A 19,974-nucleotide genomic window follows, 5' to 3' on the forward strand; every position below is an offset into this window, starting at 1 on the left:
GAAGGGCAGCTGGGGGAAGGGCAGCCCAGCCCCTGGGCTGGAGAAGTTTAGGGTAGGGGGTGGAGCATGCCAGCCAGGAGGACCCTGTAGCAGGTAGAGACGAAAGGATGCAGGGAGAACCTGGAGGCCAGGTTCACTCTGATAGGTGAAGTAGACATCTCAGGCATTTGTCCCAGGTTTGAAACCTAACAGGAGGTACCTTTCATCTGTTTTGAAATGGGGTCCCACGCGGCCCAAACTGGATTCAAACCCTGTGTGTAGCCAAAGGACAGGCTTTGGACTTCTGATCTTCCTGCCCCCACCTCGTGAGTGCTAGGATGACTCAGTCTATGCACCGCTAGAGATCACAAGTCTGGGCCTGGACCCCAGGACTTCACGCATGCTAGACAAGCACTCTACCAGTTAGCCCCAGCCTCCCATAATGCCTGTCTTCGATGGTTTCCTTCAGCTGCTCCAGCAAGAGCATGGATTTGTTCAACAGGGGGGTGCTGGGCCCAGAGGAGATACTGGCTTGGAGGGCAGAAGTTATCACTAGCAGAGGCCTAGAAAAGCACAAGACCTGCCAGGCAGTGGTGGCACACACCTTTAATTCCAGCACTCAGGAGGCAGAGGCAGGTGGATCTCCATGAGTTCCAGAACAGCCTGATTTACAAAGTAAGTTCCAGGACAGTCAGGGCTACACAGAGAAACCCTGTCTTGTAGCTAGAGTTTTCCTGCCTGGCCCACAGTCAGGACAAATCTCTATCACCTGCCAGTCCCACAGCCGCTCAGACCCGACCAAGTAAACACAGAGACTTATATTGGTTACAAACTGTATGGCCGTGGCAGGCTTCTTGCTAACTGTTCTTACAGCTTAAATTAATCCATTTCCATTAATTTATATCTTGCCACATGGCTCGTGGCTTACCGGCATCTTCACATGCTGTTTGTCATCGTGGCGGCTGGCAGTGTCTCTCTGACTCAGCCTTCCACTTCCCAGCTTTATTCTCCTCCTTGTCCCGCCTACACTTCCTGCCTAGCCAACGGCCAATCAGTGTTTTATTTATTGACTAATCAGCAACACATGTGACATACCGAACATCCCACAGCACTGTCTCAAAAAACAAAACAAAAGGAAAAAAAAAAGGAAAAGAAAAGTATAATACCACAGATCAGCCTGGGACTGAGGTTGACTTGGGTGCCCCATGGATCCCTGGGAGACCCAGAGCCAGTGACATTTGAGCAACAGCCACAGGAACATGAAACCACAAGAAAGCTAGGCCTGCTACCCTTGCCCAGGGACCAGAGGATACTGAATTAGTTACTTTTGTGTCATTGTGACAAAAACACTCGAAAATATAACTTAAGGAAGAAAGGGTGACGTTAACTCATGGTTTCTGGACCTTGTGGCCCACCATAGCCTTCCCAGCATGCTTGTGGGTGTGTGTGGTAGCTGCTGTTCACCTGTTGCCAGACCAAGGAGAAGAGAGAGTGTGGATGGAGCTAAGAATGGGCTACGACCTTCAAAGGCCCACCAGCTAGGCTCTACTTCCTAAAGGCCCCATGACTGCTGTGGATATCTGTATGCTGTGAACGTGTTGCTATGATTGATTGATAAATAAAACGCTGATTGGCCAGTTGTCAGGCAGGAAGTATCGTATAGGCAGGATAAAGAGAGAGGAGAATTCTGGGAAATGGAAGGTTGAGTCAGGAGACACTGCCAGCCACCGCCATAAGAAACAACATATAAAGATACCAGTAAGCCATGAGCCACATGGCAAGGTATAGATTAATAGAAATGGGTTAATTCAAGATATAAGAACTAGATAACAAGAAGCCTGAGCCATTAGGCCAAACAGTTTAAATAATATAAGTGTCTATATGTTTATTTGAGTCTGAGTGGCTGCGGGCCCAGGTGGGACTGGAGATAACTCGAGCTACACACAACCTTCAAAACAGTGTCACAACAAGCTTGTGATCCCAGCATTCAAGAGGTAGAGACAGGAATATTGGGAATTGTAGTTCATTCTCCTCAGCACAGTGAGTTCAAAGCCAGCATGGGCTACATGAGAACTAGTTTTAAAAAACAAAGGAACACGCCGGGCGGCGGTGGCGCACGCCTTTAATCCCAGCACTCGGGAGGAAGAGCCAGGCGGATTTCTGTGAGTTCGAGGCCAGCCTGGGCTACCAAGTAAGTTCCAGGAAAGGCGCAAAGCTACACAGAGAAACCCTGTCTCGAAAAACCAAAACAAAACAAAAAAAATAAATAAAATAAAACAGAAGAACAGGGGGCTGGGGAGATGGCTCGCAGTTAAGAGCACTGGCTGTTCTTCCAGAGGTCCTGAGTTCAATTCCCAGCAACCATGTGGTGGCTCACAACCATCTGTAATGGGATCTGATGCCCTCTTCTGGTATAAATGAAAATAAAGCATTCATATATATAAAATAAAAAAAATTTTTTTTTAAAAAAGCAAATCAAGAAAACAAGGGATACAGGCTGGGGTGGGCAGAGAGACCTTGCTGACCCCAAGGACCTGAGTTTGGATGCCTGGGATTCCACATGATGGAAGGAGAGAACTGACCCCTGTAAGTTGTCCTCTGACCTAAATATGGGTGTTGTAATATGCCTGTGTGTAGGCATGTGCCTACACACACAGAGAGAAAGACACAGACACAGATACACACACACACACACACACACACACACACACACACACACACACACACTCATAATAATTATAAGTCTGACAGGCTACCTACTGGGTTAAGGAGGCAAATATATGCCATAATTTCTTTTTTTTTCTTTTCTTTTTTTTTTTTTTTTTTTTGGTTTTTCGAGACAGGGTTTCTCTGTGTAGCTTTGCGCCTTTCCTGGAACTCACTTGGTAGTCCAGGCTGGCCTCGAACTCACAGAGATCTGCTTGCCTCTGCCTCCCGAGTGCTGGGATTAAAGGCGTGCGCCACCACCACCCGGCCTTATGCCATAATTTCAAATAACAGGTCAGTTAAGATGCAGCATGCATTTAATTTAACCCTAGCACTTGGGAGGCAGAGGTAAGAGGATGTCTGTGAGTTCAAGGTCAGCCTGGACTACACAGAAAAGACCCTATCTCAAAAAGACAGAAAACCAACCAACCAATAACAATAACAACAATACCAAAATAAGGCCATATGGACCTGTGTGCCACAGGTGATGAAGAAGGCGTTGGCTGTGGGGTCACAGAGACTTAAGATGGCAGCCACCACAGGCTCAGGAGTGGAGGTCCCTGGAGTTTGAAAGCTGGGAGTATTGGGAAGAGTTCCTGTTCAGTTCCCTGGGTCTAGAGGATGACAAGGCTTGACACAGACAAGATGGGCGGGACCATAATTGGGGTCCTAGAACAATGTAAGGGAAACAAATAGAATGTGGTCCTAGGGTGTGTGTGGACACCTCCTGAGAGACTTGGGAACCTGGAAAGAGTCAGGGCCCAAGACCCTGAGGTGAAGGAGCTCAGGTCGCCTGCACAGAATTTTCAACATGGTGTTGATGGATTTGTCGGCGACAGTGACCAGAAGGTTAGCAGAAGTGAGGGGGTAAGTGCCTATAAGGCTTCTGATCCTGCCTGGGCTGGGAACAGCACCAGCACCCAGCCCCTCAGAACCTAGATGATGAGGTGGGCCTGGTGGAGGGAGCTGGCTTGCCTCAGAGACCTTGGCTTTTTCCTCTCTACCTGGTCAGCTTGCCTGTTGGAATATGGGAACCCCTTCAGAATGTAGCTGATCTTAGGATGTCCCCAAGCAGGATTCTTTTGCTTTTTAGAGAGACTGAACTGTCCCTTTTGGCCACCCCTAGGACCCTACATCTTCGTATAGCTGATGTGACTGTGTGGTGCTAAGCGAGGCCTCCTGAGGCCACAGAGACATCCTAGCAATCCCGACTCCAGGTGCAGGAGAAACACCAGATGTTGGAGATCTTACCATCTCTACATTCTCCTCTCAAGATCCTCATGCTGCACTCTGGAGAGTGCATGGGGTCCCCCTGACACAAAATCTACTTCTTTGATGGGACAAAGCCTCTGGGCATGAAATCCAGGGATCTCACTGAGGTCTGGGAAGGAAGCTCTCTCTCCCTCTTTGGATGCCCAGCCAGGACTTGCAGAAAATCTCTCTCACTTTTTCCGTCCATCCAGGCTAACAAAGATGAATAGAATTTATTTATCTCTGGTGTCGGGAACTGAACCCTGGACTATGCACATGCTAAGAATGTATGAAGTTGAGGCAAAAATCAAGGTGTGACCTTGGCCTTGTCTCTGATTGACCCTGGTCACAAGCAGTTGACTACTCAGTAGTTGTATAGCTGCGGTGGCCTGTGGCTGTGTGCCTAGCAGCCACTGACATAGAGAAGGGATCTCCTCTCCCCCACCATTTCATCTTTATTGTCATCATTTGCTTAATCAAGTTCCATTCTGCGAAACTTTTAAAAAAGTGGGTCTAAATGTCCAGGAGCTCTCCCCCTGTTAGATTCGTAACAAAAAAGTAATGTGAATGGAGATAGTACTTCTTTTCTTTTTTTTAAAGTTGGAAAATAACTTTGTTTGTTCTAGGGAGTCGTCCAGAGTCCCCCAGAACTTCTGGAACTTCTTGCTGCCAGCAGACTTGGTGACCTTGAGCACATGGAAGGGCAAGGTCTTGCTCAGGGGCAAGCACTCTCCCAGGGTAACAATGTCACCAGTCTGTACGTCCCTGAAATAGGGAGATAGGAGATATGTTCTTGTGGTACTTCTCAGAGCAATTGGACTCTGGGATGTAGTAGAGACAGTCCCGGAGAATGACAATGGTCCTCGGCATCTTCATCTTCGTCCAGACAGGATCTGACCTCAGATGGAGATGTCACCAGTGAAGGGGCATTTCTTTTCTATGTAAGTAACCTTGATGGTCTCCTTGGGCATCTTGAAGCCTAGAGTAATCCTCTTCTTCTTCTTCTTCTTCTTCTTCTTCTTCTTCTTCTTCTTCTTCTTCTTCTTCTTTGGTTTTTTTGAGACAGGGTTTCTCTGTGTAGCTTTGCTCCTTTCCTGGAACTCGCTTTGGAGACCAGGCTGGCCTTGAACTCACAGAGATCTGCCTGCCTCTGCCTCCCAAGTGCTGGGATTAAAGGCGTGCGCCACTACCGTCTGGCGACTAATGTTCTTGTACCATGGGAGTTTCTCCTTGTCAGTTTCAGTAGAATCCACTTCTTATTTTGAAAGATCTTTTGGGAAGCAAGCTCTTGTATAATATTAGAGGGACTAGCCTTAATATTATACATCCCAGGGGCTCAGGAGAGAGAACTACTAACAGCGAGGACTATTTTCGGGAAATAGAATCTCAGCACACCAAGCTCTATAGTCCACTTGCTTTAATTCCTCTGACATAACATCTATTTACATAGCTTCAGTTCTGTTCTCGTGCCTAGCTCCTTTCTTGTCTGATTTCTCTATATATTTATCTACTGTCCCTTCTAGGTTCTATCTTAATTCCTTCATCTAGTTCTGTCCTTTCTAGGTTCTCATCCATCTAGTTCTTTCCCATATCAGCTCCTCTCCCATCTCCTTCTCTCTCATCTGACTCTTCCTCATCTTCCATCTCATCCTCTAGTCCTCTCTTCTAGCCCTTCAATCTAGTTCTTTCCCATCTCAGTTTGTTCCTCTCAAGTTCTTACCCATCTAGTTCTTCAATTCTCTTTTCTCTTCTCCATCCTTCACATGCCCTGGAAATCCCGGTATATAAAGGGAGGGTCTGAGCTAAATTGTGTAAAGCTATTATTTAACGTCCACCTCTCCTAGGCGGTGTCTCCTTGTGAAATTTACCTTAAGTCAGGAGACTTGCACATGGGCTACTATTACTGTTAGTCATTGAAAGTTGGGCACCCACCTGGGCGGTGTCTCCTTTTAGTCTTTGAAAGTGGCTAAGGGAGCCGGGCGGTGGTGGCGCACGCCTTTAATCCCAGCACTCGGGAGGCAGAGCCAGGCGGATCTCTGTGAGTTCGAGGCCAGCCTGGGCTACCAAGTGAGTCCCAGGAAAGGCGCAAAGCTACACAGAGAAACCCTGTCTCGAAAAACCAAAAAAAAAAAAAAAAAAAAGAAAGTGGCTAAGGGAGATAATCTGATTCCAGAGAAAGCCTTTTCTGAGGCTGTTCTCCAAATGCCTGGAATGTGTATGTCCAGAGGGTGATCAGTCCACACTGTTAGCCCTTCTTAGGGAAAAGTCAATTCGGAAAACTATGAAGGCATACATGATTTTCATAACAGAATACAGCTGATATATAACAAACCAAATAACACCAAGAACTCCTTGGGATTTGGCTTCCTCTGGAGGAAATCTTTGATCCCTCCAGGTAGTGACTTTTCCATAACCAGCTGAGTTCTTATGATATTTTCCTGCGGCCTGCAGCAGCGTGCAGTCTGAATGTCCACCATCTTCCCGGCAACATGAGGGGAAAAAGGCGGCGCAGGGGTGGGGTGGGGGGTGGGAGGTGGATAGTGTTTCTAATGCAGTGCTTGACCCAGGAGCTATATATAGCAGAGCTGGTAAAGAGGCAATGTGTTAGAATGCCCACAGCATCAAGGTCCAAGGTCATCTGGCAAGAGCCTCAAAACCCCACCTCCAGCGGTACACCAATTAGTCACCAAGAAAGCCCAGCCACGCTCCCCCATCCTGTCTAAGTCTTCATCTCCACTGTAGCACATTTTCTAGATGAATGTCTCGAGGGAGCTGAGTTGAAATCACTGAAGCTGCCGCCCAAAGACAGCGGATGATAAGATGCTGTATGTGAGACTAACTCCCCTTGTCCATTGGAAAAACTTGTGTGCCATGTGAAAACATTTTAAAGAATATATCTAGGGGCTGGAGAGGTGATTAAGAGTGTAAGAGTGTTGTTGCAGCCAGACCATCAGTGGTGGTGCACATCTTTAATCCCAGCACTCAGGGGGCAGAGGCAGGTGGATCTCTGAGTTCAAGGTCAACCTGGTCTACAGAGTGAGTTCCAGGACAGCCAGGGCTACACACACAAAGAAACCCTGTCTTGAAAAAAAAAAAAAAAAAAAAAAAGAGTGCTTGCCGTTCTTCCAGAGGACCCAGGTTTGATTCCCAGCACACACAGCGGCTTACCACCACCATCTCTAGCTCCAGTTCCAGGGCATGTGATGCCCTCTTCTGGCCTATGAGGCACCAGACATGCACAGGGTGCACATGCATACATGCAGGCTTAATAAAATATCTATAACACCTATACACATAAAATAAATGTAGACACATAAATTTATGTATCTATCTACATCTCTCTCTACATATATACATATGCGTATATTGCTGCAAGCCGCAAAAATATACAAAGTAGGATTTCAGCTGATTATGACACAGCTAATACCTGGAAGAAGCCAAGGGCCTTCCAGAGGTCAAGCTAAGGCTTAAGGAGCCTTGGTGATATTTGGCTTTTGATTATCAGCCCTTTCCTGCTATGAGTTTCTCGTGTGCTATTGTAGCTTTTCCATCATCTATGGGGCACCATTGCCCCTCTACTAAAGGAATATTTAGATAACCGTCTGCGCTGACAGCTATGCACAGCCAGAACCCCAGTTCAAGCCTCCCTGTAATTATCATCATTGGCAGCATCTGGCCAGGTCCATCCCCAGATGGAGGAAAGTACCTTATCAGAGATACCTCTGTACTCTCTAAGAACAGACTTAAGTGTTCAGATTACCTGTTTGAGAAGGCCTGGCTGATGTGCCAATTAAGCTTTACTTCCTCCTTTCCCAAACCTTACCTCTAGTTCCAGATCTCCCTTTAACTATCATCAGATGCATCTAGCTGTACACAGGTTGCCTAGCGACTGAGCACACTTTCCCCCACCCTGCTGATAAACAGCAGATAGCTTGGACAGATAGGAGCCACAGGAAAAAAGACAGTTTTATTTTCTCCCATTGACCTAGCAACTTATAGATTCTTAACATTTTCTTTTTCTTTCTTTCTTTTTTTTTTTTTTTTTTTTGGTTTTTTGAGACAGGGTTTCTCTGTGTAGCTTTGCACCTTTCCTGGATCTCGCTCTGTAGACCAGGCTGGCCTCGAACTCACAGAGATCCGCCTGCCTCTGCCTCCTGAGTGCTGGGATTAAAGGCGTGCACCACCGCCCGGCTCAAATTCTTAACATTTTTCTACCAATCACATTTAAGACTATAGTGGAGCACATAAGACCCCTCTTCTTAGATATTACCCGAATTTAGCCTTTAGTTAATTCATTTCCCCATTGGTCACTTCCCTTTGGGGTTGCAAACGATAATTAACGGTTATTGCCCCTCTATGTGATTCTTATCACCCCGCCGTTTGACCCTGGAAGCCTGGCTTTACACTGCCAAGGGAATACTGCTTGTAAGTGTATATATACTGGGACTTCCAGGGCATGGGAGGACAGAGAAGAGAAAAGAGAATGGAAGAACTAGACGGGTAAGAACTTGAGAGGAACAAACTGAGATGGGGAAGAACTAGGTTGAAGGGCTAAAAGAGAGGACTAGAGGATGAGATGGAAGATGAGGAAGAGCCAGATGGGGAAGAACAAGATGAGGAAGAGCCAGATGAGAGAGAAGGAGACGGGAGAGGAGCTGATAGGGGAAAGAACTAGATGGATGAGAACCTAGAAGGGGCAGAACTAGATGAAGGAATTAAGATAGAACCTAGAGGGGACAACAGATAAATGTAAAGAGAAATTGGGCAAGAAAGGAGCTAAAAATGAGAGCAGAGTATAAGCTTGTAGAGAGAGAAGTGACAGAATAATAAAGTGTATGGACTAAGGAATTTCGTGTACATAGATTCATTTCTTTTCATCAAAGATTAATTATCAGCTGGTTGTAGATTCTTCCTGGACCCTGGGAGGGGACTATCGAGGGGCTGGACCTCCGTAGTCCCCGAGAGTGTGTATATATATATATATATATATATATATATATATATATATATATACACACACTTGTGTGTGTGTGTGTGTGTGTGTGTGTGTGTATACATTGCATTTCAAATTGCAGGGCCTGTTCTTCTTAAGTTCCTCTGCCTCTGAACCTGGGCTAATCTGCCTTCCTGTCTCTGGCCACACCCCTCCAGCAAGTCTGTCACTTCTTTGAGTCTTGCTTTTCCAAGTTGTTTCTCTCTGTGTACCCCGTTGTTAAGTGGGAGTGACCATACCTCGCTGCGGAGTTAATCTGGAGGAGACACTCCAAGGGCACCTCAGGGCAGCCTTGCCATAGCCATCTCGGATGGAGTCACACCTCTGCAAGCCAGGACATCCTTCGTGCCAGCCACAAGACAGCTGGCCCACAGATCCAGCCTGGGACCCAGCCAGCCTGCTTCTCCAGGCTCCGCCATGGGCCTGTGGAGTTAACCAGGAGACAACTGGCGGAGATGTCTCACACAAAGTGAGACCGCTTAGGATCTTGAGATGGACCTGGACTAAACAGCCCCAGCCAGTGAGTGGAAGCGGTGAGGTGTGCCGGAGCTCTGAATGACAGACTCAGACTAGTCCTACCAGCTGGACTAGAATGATTCCTTCTGCCAGGGCCTGCCCTGGCTTCGTGCCTGCTCCAGGTGTTCCGATCCAGAGGCTGCCCGGCGAGGAGCTTACATGTCAAGAAGCTGAGCGAGTTGGGGAGTTGGTGGTGGCAGGGGACAGGGTGTGTCAGATGGGTCTCTGCAGGAACCTGCTCCTCCCATGGACCCTGGGAAAGCAGGGCTGTGGGTTTAGGAAGGAACGTGTGTGTGTGTGTGTGTGTGTGTGTGTGTGTGTGTGTGTGTGTGTGTTGCACATTTGAGGGCGATTGTACGTGTTGGTGTGAATGCATGTAGTTGTGTGCATACGGGGAGGCCCGAGATTGAAGCTGGGAATCAGTCTCCATTGCTTTTCTACCTTAAGCATTAAGACATAGCTTAAACACACCCAGAGCCCTGGATGTGGCTGGTCTTCCAAGCCAGACAGAACTAGCCATGAAAGTCCCCTATCTCCGCCTTCCAAGGCTGGGATTACATGTGGGCTCAGGCATCTGTGTGGATTCTGGAGATCTGAACTCTGGTCCTCATGCTTGCACATGCTGAGTCATCACCCCTCCCCCTTCATTCTTCCTAAGAGCCTCACTGTGTTCCCCAGGCTAGCCTTGAACTCAAGGTCCTCCTGTCTTTGGCTTCTACGCACTAGGATTACAGGCATGCACCATCACACACAGCTCTTGTCTATTTATTTATTTATTTGTTTATTTATTTTTTTTTTTTTTTGAGACAGTTTTATATAGCTCAAGATGGCCTCTAACTTGATTTGTAGCTGAGGCTGGCGTTGAACTCCTGAACCTAATACCTGGGCTGGAAGTGCTGATCACAGACACACACCATCACACCCAATTGATGTGGTGCTGAGGGTGGAACCCAGGGCAAACACTCAGCCACTGACCTACATACTAAACCTAGTCTGGCTTTTTCCTTCTTATTGTTTGTTTACTTACTTTGAATGCTTGTGTATGCGTGGACATGAGTGTGAGTGTGCTATGGTGGGCATGTGAAGGTCAGAGGGCAGTTTTGGGGAGTAGGTTCTCTCCTACTATGTGGGATTTAGAGGACTGAATTCAGGTCATCAGGTTTGGCAGCAAGTTTGGCTTTTTTTGAGACAGGTCTTACCATGTAGCTCAGACTAGTCTGGAGTATTACTTCCTCTTGCCTCTGACTCCTGAGTGCTAGGATTACAGACCTGTACACCACACCTGGCTGCATCTCTGGGATTCTTCTTCTTCCTCCTCCTACCTTTTTTTAAAGGCTTTTTAAAAATTCCACGCATATGTGTACATGTGCGTAAGTGTGTGGATGCCTTCAGAGGCCAGAGGCATATATTTCCCGGAGCTGGAGCTACAGGAGGCTGTGAGCCACGGGAAGTGGGTGCTGAGAACTGAACTCAGATCCTCTGAAAGAGCAGACCGTGAGCAACCCTCCAGTCCCTGTTCCTTAGATTGCATTGGGCTCCAAATCCCCCTAGGGTCCCTCAAATCTCTCCCTGGGCCTCCTGGAGGATGATGGATGGATAGAGCCAAGCAAAAAAAAAGGGGGGGAAGGGAGGGCGGGGAGCTAAAGCCTGTATAATTACTTTGATCTGGGCTAATCAAGTCAAGCTCTCCAGAGCAAGCGGATGCCAGGATCACGGTCAATCATGACCAAAACGTCAAACACAATCCACATGCTCTGCACAGAACTGACAGCCCGGGTTCTGATCTGCAGGCATCTGCACAGGGGTGGGGTTGACTAGACCAACACCCCAGGAAGCTGCCTGGAACTGCCACACCTCCTGTACCTTCTCTCTGACTCTCCTCCTCTACACTTGGCCCTTGGAGAGTGTTGCTTTCAATGGTATTTCTAATTTTTATTTGTTTATTCTGTTGTTTCTGTATTGACAAAGCCTCTGACAAACTGGCTGGTTTTGAACTTGCTCGATCGCCGAGGCTGACTTTGAACTCCTGATCCTCCTGCCTATGCCTCCTAGGTACTAAGATCATAGCTGTGAACCGGTGTACAAACTAAGGATTTCGGCACCAGACAGTGTGTGTGTGTGTGTGTGTGTGTGTGTGTGTGTGTGTGTGTGAGGGCATGACCGATTCAAGGTGTAACGGTATGACTCATGGGAAGGTTTTTTGTTGTAGGTATGAGGGAGAGTAAGCCAAGGCGAGTGGAAGAGGCTAGAGCAGAGAGACAAAGTAATAGATTGAAAATGGCCTGTAGAGGAGGGGGCAGGAAGAGAAAGAGGAGAGAGAGAGAGAGAGAGATAGAGAGAGAGATAGAGAGAGGGTCACAGGGCAATGAGAAGCTGGGGGAGGGGAGTCCATGAGCTGGAGAAGTTTAGGGTGGGGCGGGATGAAGAGCTGAGAAGAGCCACAGGTACTTGTCATAGTGAGGGAGACTGGAGGCTAGCGTGCACTTTGATATGCTAATAGAAGGAAATTACTCCTTTAATAAAGGGGTATGGTGCCAGGATTTGGGGGAAGAGGAGTTTCCTGTGGTAGGTCTGCCTGGCTCTTTATTGTTTTACTTTTATAATTTTTATGTTTTTTATTTTACGAGCATTAGTGTTGCCTGCACGTATGTCTGTGTGAGGGTGCCCGGTCTCCTAGAACTGGAGTTATAGACAGTTGTGAGCTGCCATGTGGGTGCTGGGAATTGATGGGAATTGAACCCGGGTCCTCTGGACGAGCAGCCACTGCTCTTAACCTTTGAGCCATCTCTCCAGCTCCCTGTTATTTTACTTTTGAGACATAGTTTTCATGTGTTCCAGGCTAGCCTCAAACTGGCTATGTTGTCAAAGATAACCTTGAACTTCTGATCCTCCTTCCTCCACTTCCAGAGTGGGGGACTCACAGGTGTGCACCACCATGCCCAGTTTATTTGATGTGGGGGATCAAACTCGGTGCTTCATGTGCGTCACTCTACGGAAGTACATCCCCAGCTCCTGTTTCTCTGTTTTGTTTTGCTTTGGAGACAGCAAGTATGTAGCCCAGGCACTCCTGGAACTCACTCTGTAGCCCAAGCTGGCCTCAACTTCACCATGCTCCTGCATCAGCTTCTGGGTGCTGGAACTACAGTCATGAGCCATCATTCCCAGCCCCACCCTGGTAAAATTTTAATCTCCAGATTACCATTTTTTTCCTCCTCTTCCTAGGGAAATGTTAGGCTGGACCCAGGAAAGGGCTGAGCCCATTGCAAAGACACCAAAGGACTCTTCAATTTAGAGTGCTCATCATTTAGAGCTCATCAATTTAGAGCTCATTAACTTAGAGCCCGCCGTAAACACCGGGGTCTGAGACCGTGGCAAGCAGTAGCTTCCAACTTTTATTTGAGAAAAACAGAAAGTACATGTATCAAAAGAGCAAACAGGTTGACAGAGAGGGGTGGCCAGTGCGGACTATTGGGGATGGGCAGCAGGCCGATGGCTTCTACTTGGCTGCAGACTGTTCCGACTTCCCAGCTTCGGAGCCCCCGATTTGGGCGCGGGCCTCGAAAGTGACCGGAATGGTGATCTCCGCTGATTGTGTGGCTGCTTTGGGCAGCGGAGCCTCCACGGTAAGTGTGCCCTCGGGGGATAGGGAAGAGGACACCAGGGTGGGGTCCACACCGGGAGGCAGCCTGGACACAAAGGAAAACAGGATAAGGGTTACACATCCCTCCAGACCCTCGGCCCTCTGCTCACCTCCCCTGGATCCGCTTTCCCCCGCCGCTCCATGTAAGGCATCAGAACTCACGTGTATTTCCGGGTAAAGCACCGAGAGATGTAGCCATGTTCATCCTGCCTTTCTTCGTGCTTGCCTGTGGGTGGGGACAGAAGGAGGTCAGAGGCAACCCTCTGCTGTCCTAGCAGACCCTATCACCTGCTAAAGGAGCGGCTGGGGCTCTAAGACAGCACACAAACCAGAGTGCGGTGAGATGCCTGACTGTCTGGAATGTTAAAACTTTCCGGAAAGTTCGTTTCTGGAATTTGGGATGCGAGGGGCCGCGGCGCGGGGCTTGGCTCTGACCCAGGCTGGACACCAGCGCAGGCGCACTCAGAGCTGTGTGCACGCCCCCTCCGCTGCTGGGATTAGGGGCCCTGGCAGGAGTCCCAGGACTTCCTTATTTGGGAATGGGGTCTTTCAGGAGGTGCGTTGCGTCTTCTTTCTTTTTGTTTCTGTGCTGCGGGTAGAACCCAGGGCCTCCCGTTGGCCAGGCAGCTGTTGGTCCTTGTCATCCAGGATGACAGGGTTCTTAGGAGCAACCTGCGCCCTGGGTTCCGGAGCAAGGGAAGCTGGCTAGGGAGAAGGACGCTGGCCTGCTGGTCCTCGAGCTCATTCCTAACTTTCCAGGCTCCCATCTCTCTTGGTTTCAACTCCCTACCCCACCCCCCCGCCGCCCACCCCATCCTACAGCCACCACGGCGCTCAGCCCGCCAGCTTCTTCCCCTGTCGGGGACAAGAGAGACTCACCGGTGATCTCCACCACGCCTTCCTTGGTCTTGACCGTGAGCTCCTCCGGAGCGAAGTGGTTGACGTCCAGGGACACACGCCAGCGATCGGCCGTCTGCCGGATCTCCGAGACGCCGCTGCTCAGCTGCCGGTTGAGCGCCCGAGTGAAGGGGGGCACAGGCAGGGGAGCGGCCAGGGGCGCGGCCAGGGCCACGGCAGCGGGGCCCTCGGCGGTGGCGGCGGGCAGCGGGCGCAGGTAGCCGGGCCAACCCGCCGAGCTGAACCACTGCGACCACTCATCGGGCAAGCGAGGCACCCCGAAGGCTTGATCGAAGAGGCGGCTGTGGGCCGGGTACCAGTCCCGGAATGGTTCCCAGCTGGGGCTCCGCAGCAGCGAGAAGGGCACGCGGCGCTCGGTCATGTTCTTGGCTTGTGCTGGTCAGGGCTGAGGATCAAGAAGCACAGGGCGCAGGAGGATCCGAGAAGTGCCGAGCTGGAGCCCCGGCTGGGCTTTTATGGGTGTCCAGCCGGGTATTTTTAGCAGGCGGTGCTTCAGGTCTCTATTAATGGCAATGACCGTCTAGGGGCCGCCCCGCCCCGCTGCATTCCTCCTCACTAAGCTTACAAAGGGGGCGGGCAGGCGGGGCCAGGAAGGTTCTGCCCCCATCTGGAAACTTCTCTAGTTGAAAAAAACAAATGACTGTAATACCGGTAGCTGGAGCTGTTCCCACTGGCATTCACAGCCGGGGCTTTGAACGCTGCGGGCAGAAGGGCGGTGGCCTGTGGCCAGTCCATCCTTCTGTGGAGAACACAACCAGAAGTTAGGTCCTTTGTGCCGCAACTTAGAAGCATCGGAGCCCGGTCAGAACCAGAGGGAGGCCTGTGTGGACACACATATGCTAGGGCACACCTGTGGAGGTCTCAGGACGACCAGCAACAATCAGCCCTCTTCTACCATGTGTACCCCGGGGGAGCAAAGGCTTGGTGGCAGGCGCCTTCATCCACTGGCCCTGAGAGATTTTTTTCTTTTTCTTTTTTGGGAGACAAGGTCTTTTATTGACTCTGGAGCTTGCGAGCTGACTGGGCAGCTAGTCCCCTAAAATCCTCCTGTTTCTACAACTGCCCCACCTGTCCAGCCCAGCACAGAGATTAGAGGCACACACACACACACACACACACACACACACACGCACGCACGCACGCACGCACGCACGCACACACGCGCGTGCGCGACAGGCTTTGTTTGTGTAGCTGTGGCTGTCCTGGAACTCACTCTGTAGACCAGGCTGGCCTCAAACTAAGAGATCTGCCTGCCTCTGCCTCCCGAGTGCTGGGATTAAAGGCACGCGCCACTATGTATAAAAAGCTGGGCTTTTATGTGCGTGCTGTGTGTTAGGGACAAAGGGCTTTTATGTGTGTGCTGTTTGTTTTAGCAAATGTGGCTCTTCTCACTCCTCCCCCTCCCTAAACTTCTCCAGCTCATGGGCTTCCCTACCCCACCTTCTCATTGCCCTAAGACCCTATTTCCGTATGCATTCTCTTGGTCCCCTCTCTCTTTCTTTCCTCTCATTCTCCCCCACCCCCTGCCAGGCCCAATCTGCCGGCCATATTCAGTCTCCTTCTCTCTCTGCTCTGGAATCTTCCAGATGCCTCTGGCTGTACTCTTCCTCGTAACTATAATAAAAAACCTCCCCTCAACCATCCCTCGGCACTGTCGTGTGTATACATGTTATACGCTGTGGACCCAGACTCCGTTCCCATACTTGCACTGTCAGCTTTTTATCCACTTTGGCATCTTCCCAACCTCTTGGTTTTTGTTTCTGAGAGAGGGTCTCATGTAGCCCAGGCTAGTCTGCAATTCTCTATATAGCCAAGGATGACCTTAACTCCTGATCCTTCCATGGGTACCTCTGAAGAACTGGATTCCTAGGCATCTGCCACACACACACACACACACACACACACACACACACACACACACCACGGTTTGTTGTGATCTTAAAAAGCCTGGTGGCCTCATTGGAAGTGTCAGCTCTGACAGACCACCCAACTGCTTGAGTTCACTGGTTCTGTGTGTGGCCGGGTGGGGGAGTCTGTGGCAGTTAGATCCTCTGTTTTTTACTCTCTCCCTCTGAAAAATGGAGATGAAGAGGATGGTAATAATGCTGATGTCATTGTGCTGGCATGCGAATCCAGTGACTTCATAGAAGTGAAGATGTAGCCCGGGGCCCAGTGACTCATGATTAATTATTGGTTATTTGTTATCCACCTCGGTTAGACAATTGGTAGGGTTTAGTCATCCCTGTCCCTCAAGAGGTGGACCTGACAAACCAGGCTGATTTCAAAGTTGTAGTGACTCTGCTGCCGGTGTCTCTCAGTACTGGGTGACAGGCCTGTGCCACCATAGCTGGCCAAGAGCTAAAGATACTAAAGTGTCCCTTGAGTACTAGACAAGCATCTACCACTGAGCCACACCCCAGTCCCTCACTGGGGGATTTTAGTCTTGCGGGCCGCAAGAATATATCATAGAGATTCAGCTGTGTATTAAAGCTGAACTTTGACCAGCCAAGGGTCTGTCAAAAGGCAAAGCCATTTATTATGAATATTTGGTGTTACCCAGCCTTTAATATTTCAGCTGTCTTCTGCTATGAAATCCTTGTGTGCCCAGACCTATTGGTAAACAGTTCAGCTCCCCAGACCTGCTGAACCTAAGTTACTAACTGCCCTGCTGACAAGCTGGCGGAGATGCCTAGCTTTGTTTCCTGTGCTAATGAAGCTCGGGCCATCCCCTTGTTGTGTGCCCAGATCGTAACCCCCAGAGAGACCGCCAAGGACTAGCATACCAGAATGCAAAAGCAAGGTTTATCTGTCACAGGTCATGACAGGGAACTCATCTCAAGCATTCACTGGCCTCAGCGCAGTGAGGCAGGGAGGAGTTGCTCTTTCTTGGGGAAGTTAGTTTTTTTTTTGTTTGTTTGTTTTGTTTTTTTTTGAGACAGGGTTTCCCTGTGTAGCTTTGCGCCTTTCCTGGAACTCACTTGGTAGATCAGGCTGGCCTTGAACTCACAGAGATCCTCCTGGCTCTGCCTCCCGAGTGCTGGGATGGAAGTTAGTTTTTATAGGCAAAACCCATAAAATTTCTTAGAGGGGAGGGGGTTAGTACGAGTCCATCCTTGATTGGTCCAGTCTTTCCCGGGCCTGGACTTTGTCTTATTTTACCTTATCTGTTTGCCTTGTCTGGAGTTTTACAACTCATCTCCGGGGTCTGGTCATGTTATCTCTGGAGAGGGGCATCTCGTAGTTAATCGGTTACCACCAGACATCCCGACTTTATTCTTTTGAAAACACCTGTCTTTACCCTCTCCAGGAAGGGGGAACTGACTCATTTTTAAGATTTCTCTTTCCTCAGCTCTTTTGGGTTTCTGGGGGAAACTGTGTCTGGGTCTTTTATCTCCAGTGCTGAGATTAAAGGCATGTGCCACCATATTTCCATCTCATTTGGTTTTGAGACAGGATCTCTATAGCCCAAACTGGCCTGTGTTATGCCCAGATCGCGTCCCCAAAGCCGCCACTGGAGACTTTAGGTACAGAATGCATGCAAAGCAAGGTGTATTGTAAGTTTACAAGCCTCAGCAGGGAGGCTGGTTCCAAATCTCTCACGCACAGCAGGGAGGTTGGGAAGGAGCGCTCCCCTTTCTTTGTGAGGCTAGTTTTTTTTTTTTTTTTTTTTTTTTCCGGTTTTTCGAGACAGGGTTTCTCTGTGTAGCTTTGCGCCTTTCCTGGAACTCACTTGGTAGCCCAGGCTGGCCTCGAACTCACAGAGATCCGCCTGGCTCTGCCTCTCGAGTGCTGGGATTAAAGGCGTGCGCCACCACCGCCCGGCTTAAAGGTTTTTTTTTTTTTTTTTTTTCTCGGTTTTGTGAGGCTAGTTCTTAAAGGCACAGACCGTAGAATTCATTTCAACCCGCCTCCCTTTTTTAGTATTTTGGTCGAATATTCTGACTCTGTGTTTTTCAAAGTCCCTGTAGCAGATACAGCAACCTGGGAAAAAGGGGTGTAAGTTCTTATCTACACTTAGGAATCCTGGTTTAAGCTTCTCTTTGTCTGTAGGGGATAGAGTGGGAGGGGGGTTTACTGAGGTATCACACCCTCACCTTGAGGAGGCCTTTGACTGGGAACAAAAGAGGTTTTTACATATAAGGTGAGAGATAAAACAACATTCCTGAGGAGGCAGGGAACCACGTGCCCGAGGAAAGAAAAGGCAGGTATTTTCTGTAGACAGGGAAAAAAACAGCATGGAGAAGAGAAAAGAGAATGGAAGGACTAGATGGGTAAGAACTTGAGAGGAACAAACTGAGATGAGGAAGAACTAGATTGAAGGGCTAGAAGAGAGTACTAGAAGAACGAGATGGGAGATGAGGAAGAGCCAGATGGGGAAGAACAAGATGAGGAAGAAGGAGATGTGAGAAGGAGATGGGAGAGGAGATGATATGGGAAAGAACTAGATAGATGAGAACCTAGAAGGGACAGAACTAGATGAAGGAATTAAGATAGAACCTAGAGGGGACAGTAGATAAATATAGAGAGAAATCAGGCAAGAAAGGAGCTAGGCATGAGAGCAGAATAGAAGCTGTGTAGAGAGAGAACTATCACAGAATAATAAAGTGTATGAACTAAGGAGTTTTGTGTACATAGATTCATTTCTTTTCATCAAAGATTAATTATCAGCTGGTTGTAGATTCTTCCCAGACCCTGGGAGGGGACTATCAAGGGGCTGGACCCCCTTAGTCCTCGATATTTTAGGCAGGTGCTCTACCACTGAGCCACACTCCCAGCCCCTCACTGGGGGATTCTAGGCAGGCATTATACTACTGAGCTATATCATCATTGGTCATTTTACCTTTTTATGAAGTTATTTAATTTATTGTTATTTGATTTTATTATCTCCATCATGTGTGATGGGGATAGGGGAAGTGTGTGTGCCATGGCATGTATGTAGAGGCCAAATGATAACTCTGTGGAGTGGGTTCTCTCACCCTTTTATGGGTTCTGGGAAATAGAACGCAGGTTACCAGACAATGTAGCATGGTTGTTTTTCTGTTTGCTTGTTTGTTTGTTTTTTTAAGACATTTGTTTTTTATGCCTTTAGTCCCAGCATTTGGGAGTCAGAGGGAGCAGCTGGATCTCTGAGGCCAGCCTGATCTACAAAACGATTAGAGAAACCCTGTCTCAAACTCCACTTCCTCTAAAAAAAAAAAAAAAAAAAGATTTATTTTTATTTATGTGTATGAATGTTTTGCCTGCACGTATATATGTGTGTGTATGTGTAAGTGTGCCATACATGTCCCTGATGCTGAGGAGGCCAGAAGAAGCCTCCAGGTCCCTTAGAACTGGATTTCAGAGGGTTGTGAGCCGCCATTTGTGTGGAAACTAAACTTTGGTCCTCTTCTAGAGCAGTGAGTGCCCTTAACTGTGGAGCCATCTCTCTGGCCCCTGAAGCAAGAGATTTTAAGCGCTGAGTCATCTCACCAGTTTCTATTTTATTTTTTGAGTCAGGGTCCCGCTAGATCGCTCAGGCTAGCTTTAAACTCACTGTGTAGTACACACTGGCCTTGAACTTGTTACCCCTCCTCCCTCAGGCTCCTGGAAGTGTGGATCGGAGGCCCGTCCCACCAGGTCTGACTTCGGTTTCCTTTCTGTTGTATTGCATTTATTTGTGTATATGTGCACGCGAGTGTGTGTTATGGCACAGGGAACAGCCAGTGGGGGCAGGTTCTCTCCACCCTGGGGATCACACTCGATTAGCATCCTTGATAGCAAGTGCCTCTACCTGCTGAGCCAGCCCCCCGCGTTTCCTTGTGAGAGAAAGCTGAGTTTCCTATACACCTCTTGGGGTAGAGCTGGGTCACTAATCTGAGGTCACCTCAGAAAGGCCTTTGAGGTGCCAGAGGTCTCTTAGGAACCAAGGGAAGCTCTCAGGGCCTCTGCTCTCTCCCTTGCTGGGTCACATTGCAACCAGGAACTCCTGGCC

General features: G+C 48.8%; 1 protein-coding gene across 1 annotated transcript; it reads right to left on the minus strand.

Moving 5' to 3' along the window:
- Window positions 1-12,817: 12,817 nt before the first annotated feature.
- Hspb1 (heat shock protein family B (small) member 1) lies at window positions 12,818-14,523 on the minus strand. The gene is made up of 3 exons (XM_059249335.1): window positions 13,965-14,523; window positions 13,248-13,311; window positions 12,818-13,131 (listed from the first exon to the last, which is right to left on the minus strand). Exons 1-3 carry the CDS (start codon window positions 14,362-14,364, stop codon window positions 12,942-12,944), a joined length of 654 nt encoding a protein of 217 aa, XP_059105318.1. The 5' UTR covers window positions 14,365-14,523; the 3' UTR covers window positions 12,818-12,941.
- Window positions 14,524-19,974: the final 5,451 nt, after the last annotated feature.

This window comes from Peromyscus eremicus, chromosome 23 (assembly GCF_949786415.1).
Source record: "Peromyscus eremicus chromosome 23, PerEre_H2_v1, whole genome shotgun sequence".
NCBI lineage: Eukaryota > Metazoa > Chordata > Mammalia > Rodentia > Cricetidae > Peromyscus > Peromyscus eremicus.

Coding starts and splice junctions, on each gene's coding strand:
- Hspb1 (XM_059249335.1), bottom strand. CDS start 14,364: ATGACCGAGCGCCGCGTGCCCTTCTCGCTGCTGCGGAGCCCCAGCTGG. Junction 13,312..13,964: donor AGGCGTGGTGGAGATCACCG/GTGAGTCTCTCT, acceptor CCCCACCCACAG/GCAAGCACGAAGAAAGGCAG. Junction 13,132..13,247: donor TGCTTTACCCGGAAATACAC/GTGAGTTCTGAT, acceptor CTTTGTGTCCAG/GCTGCCTCCCGGTGTGGACC.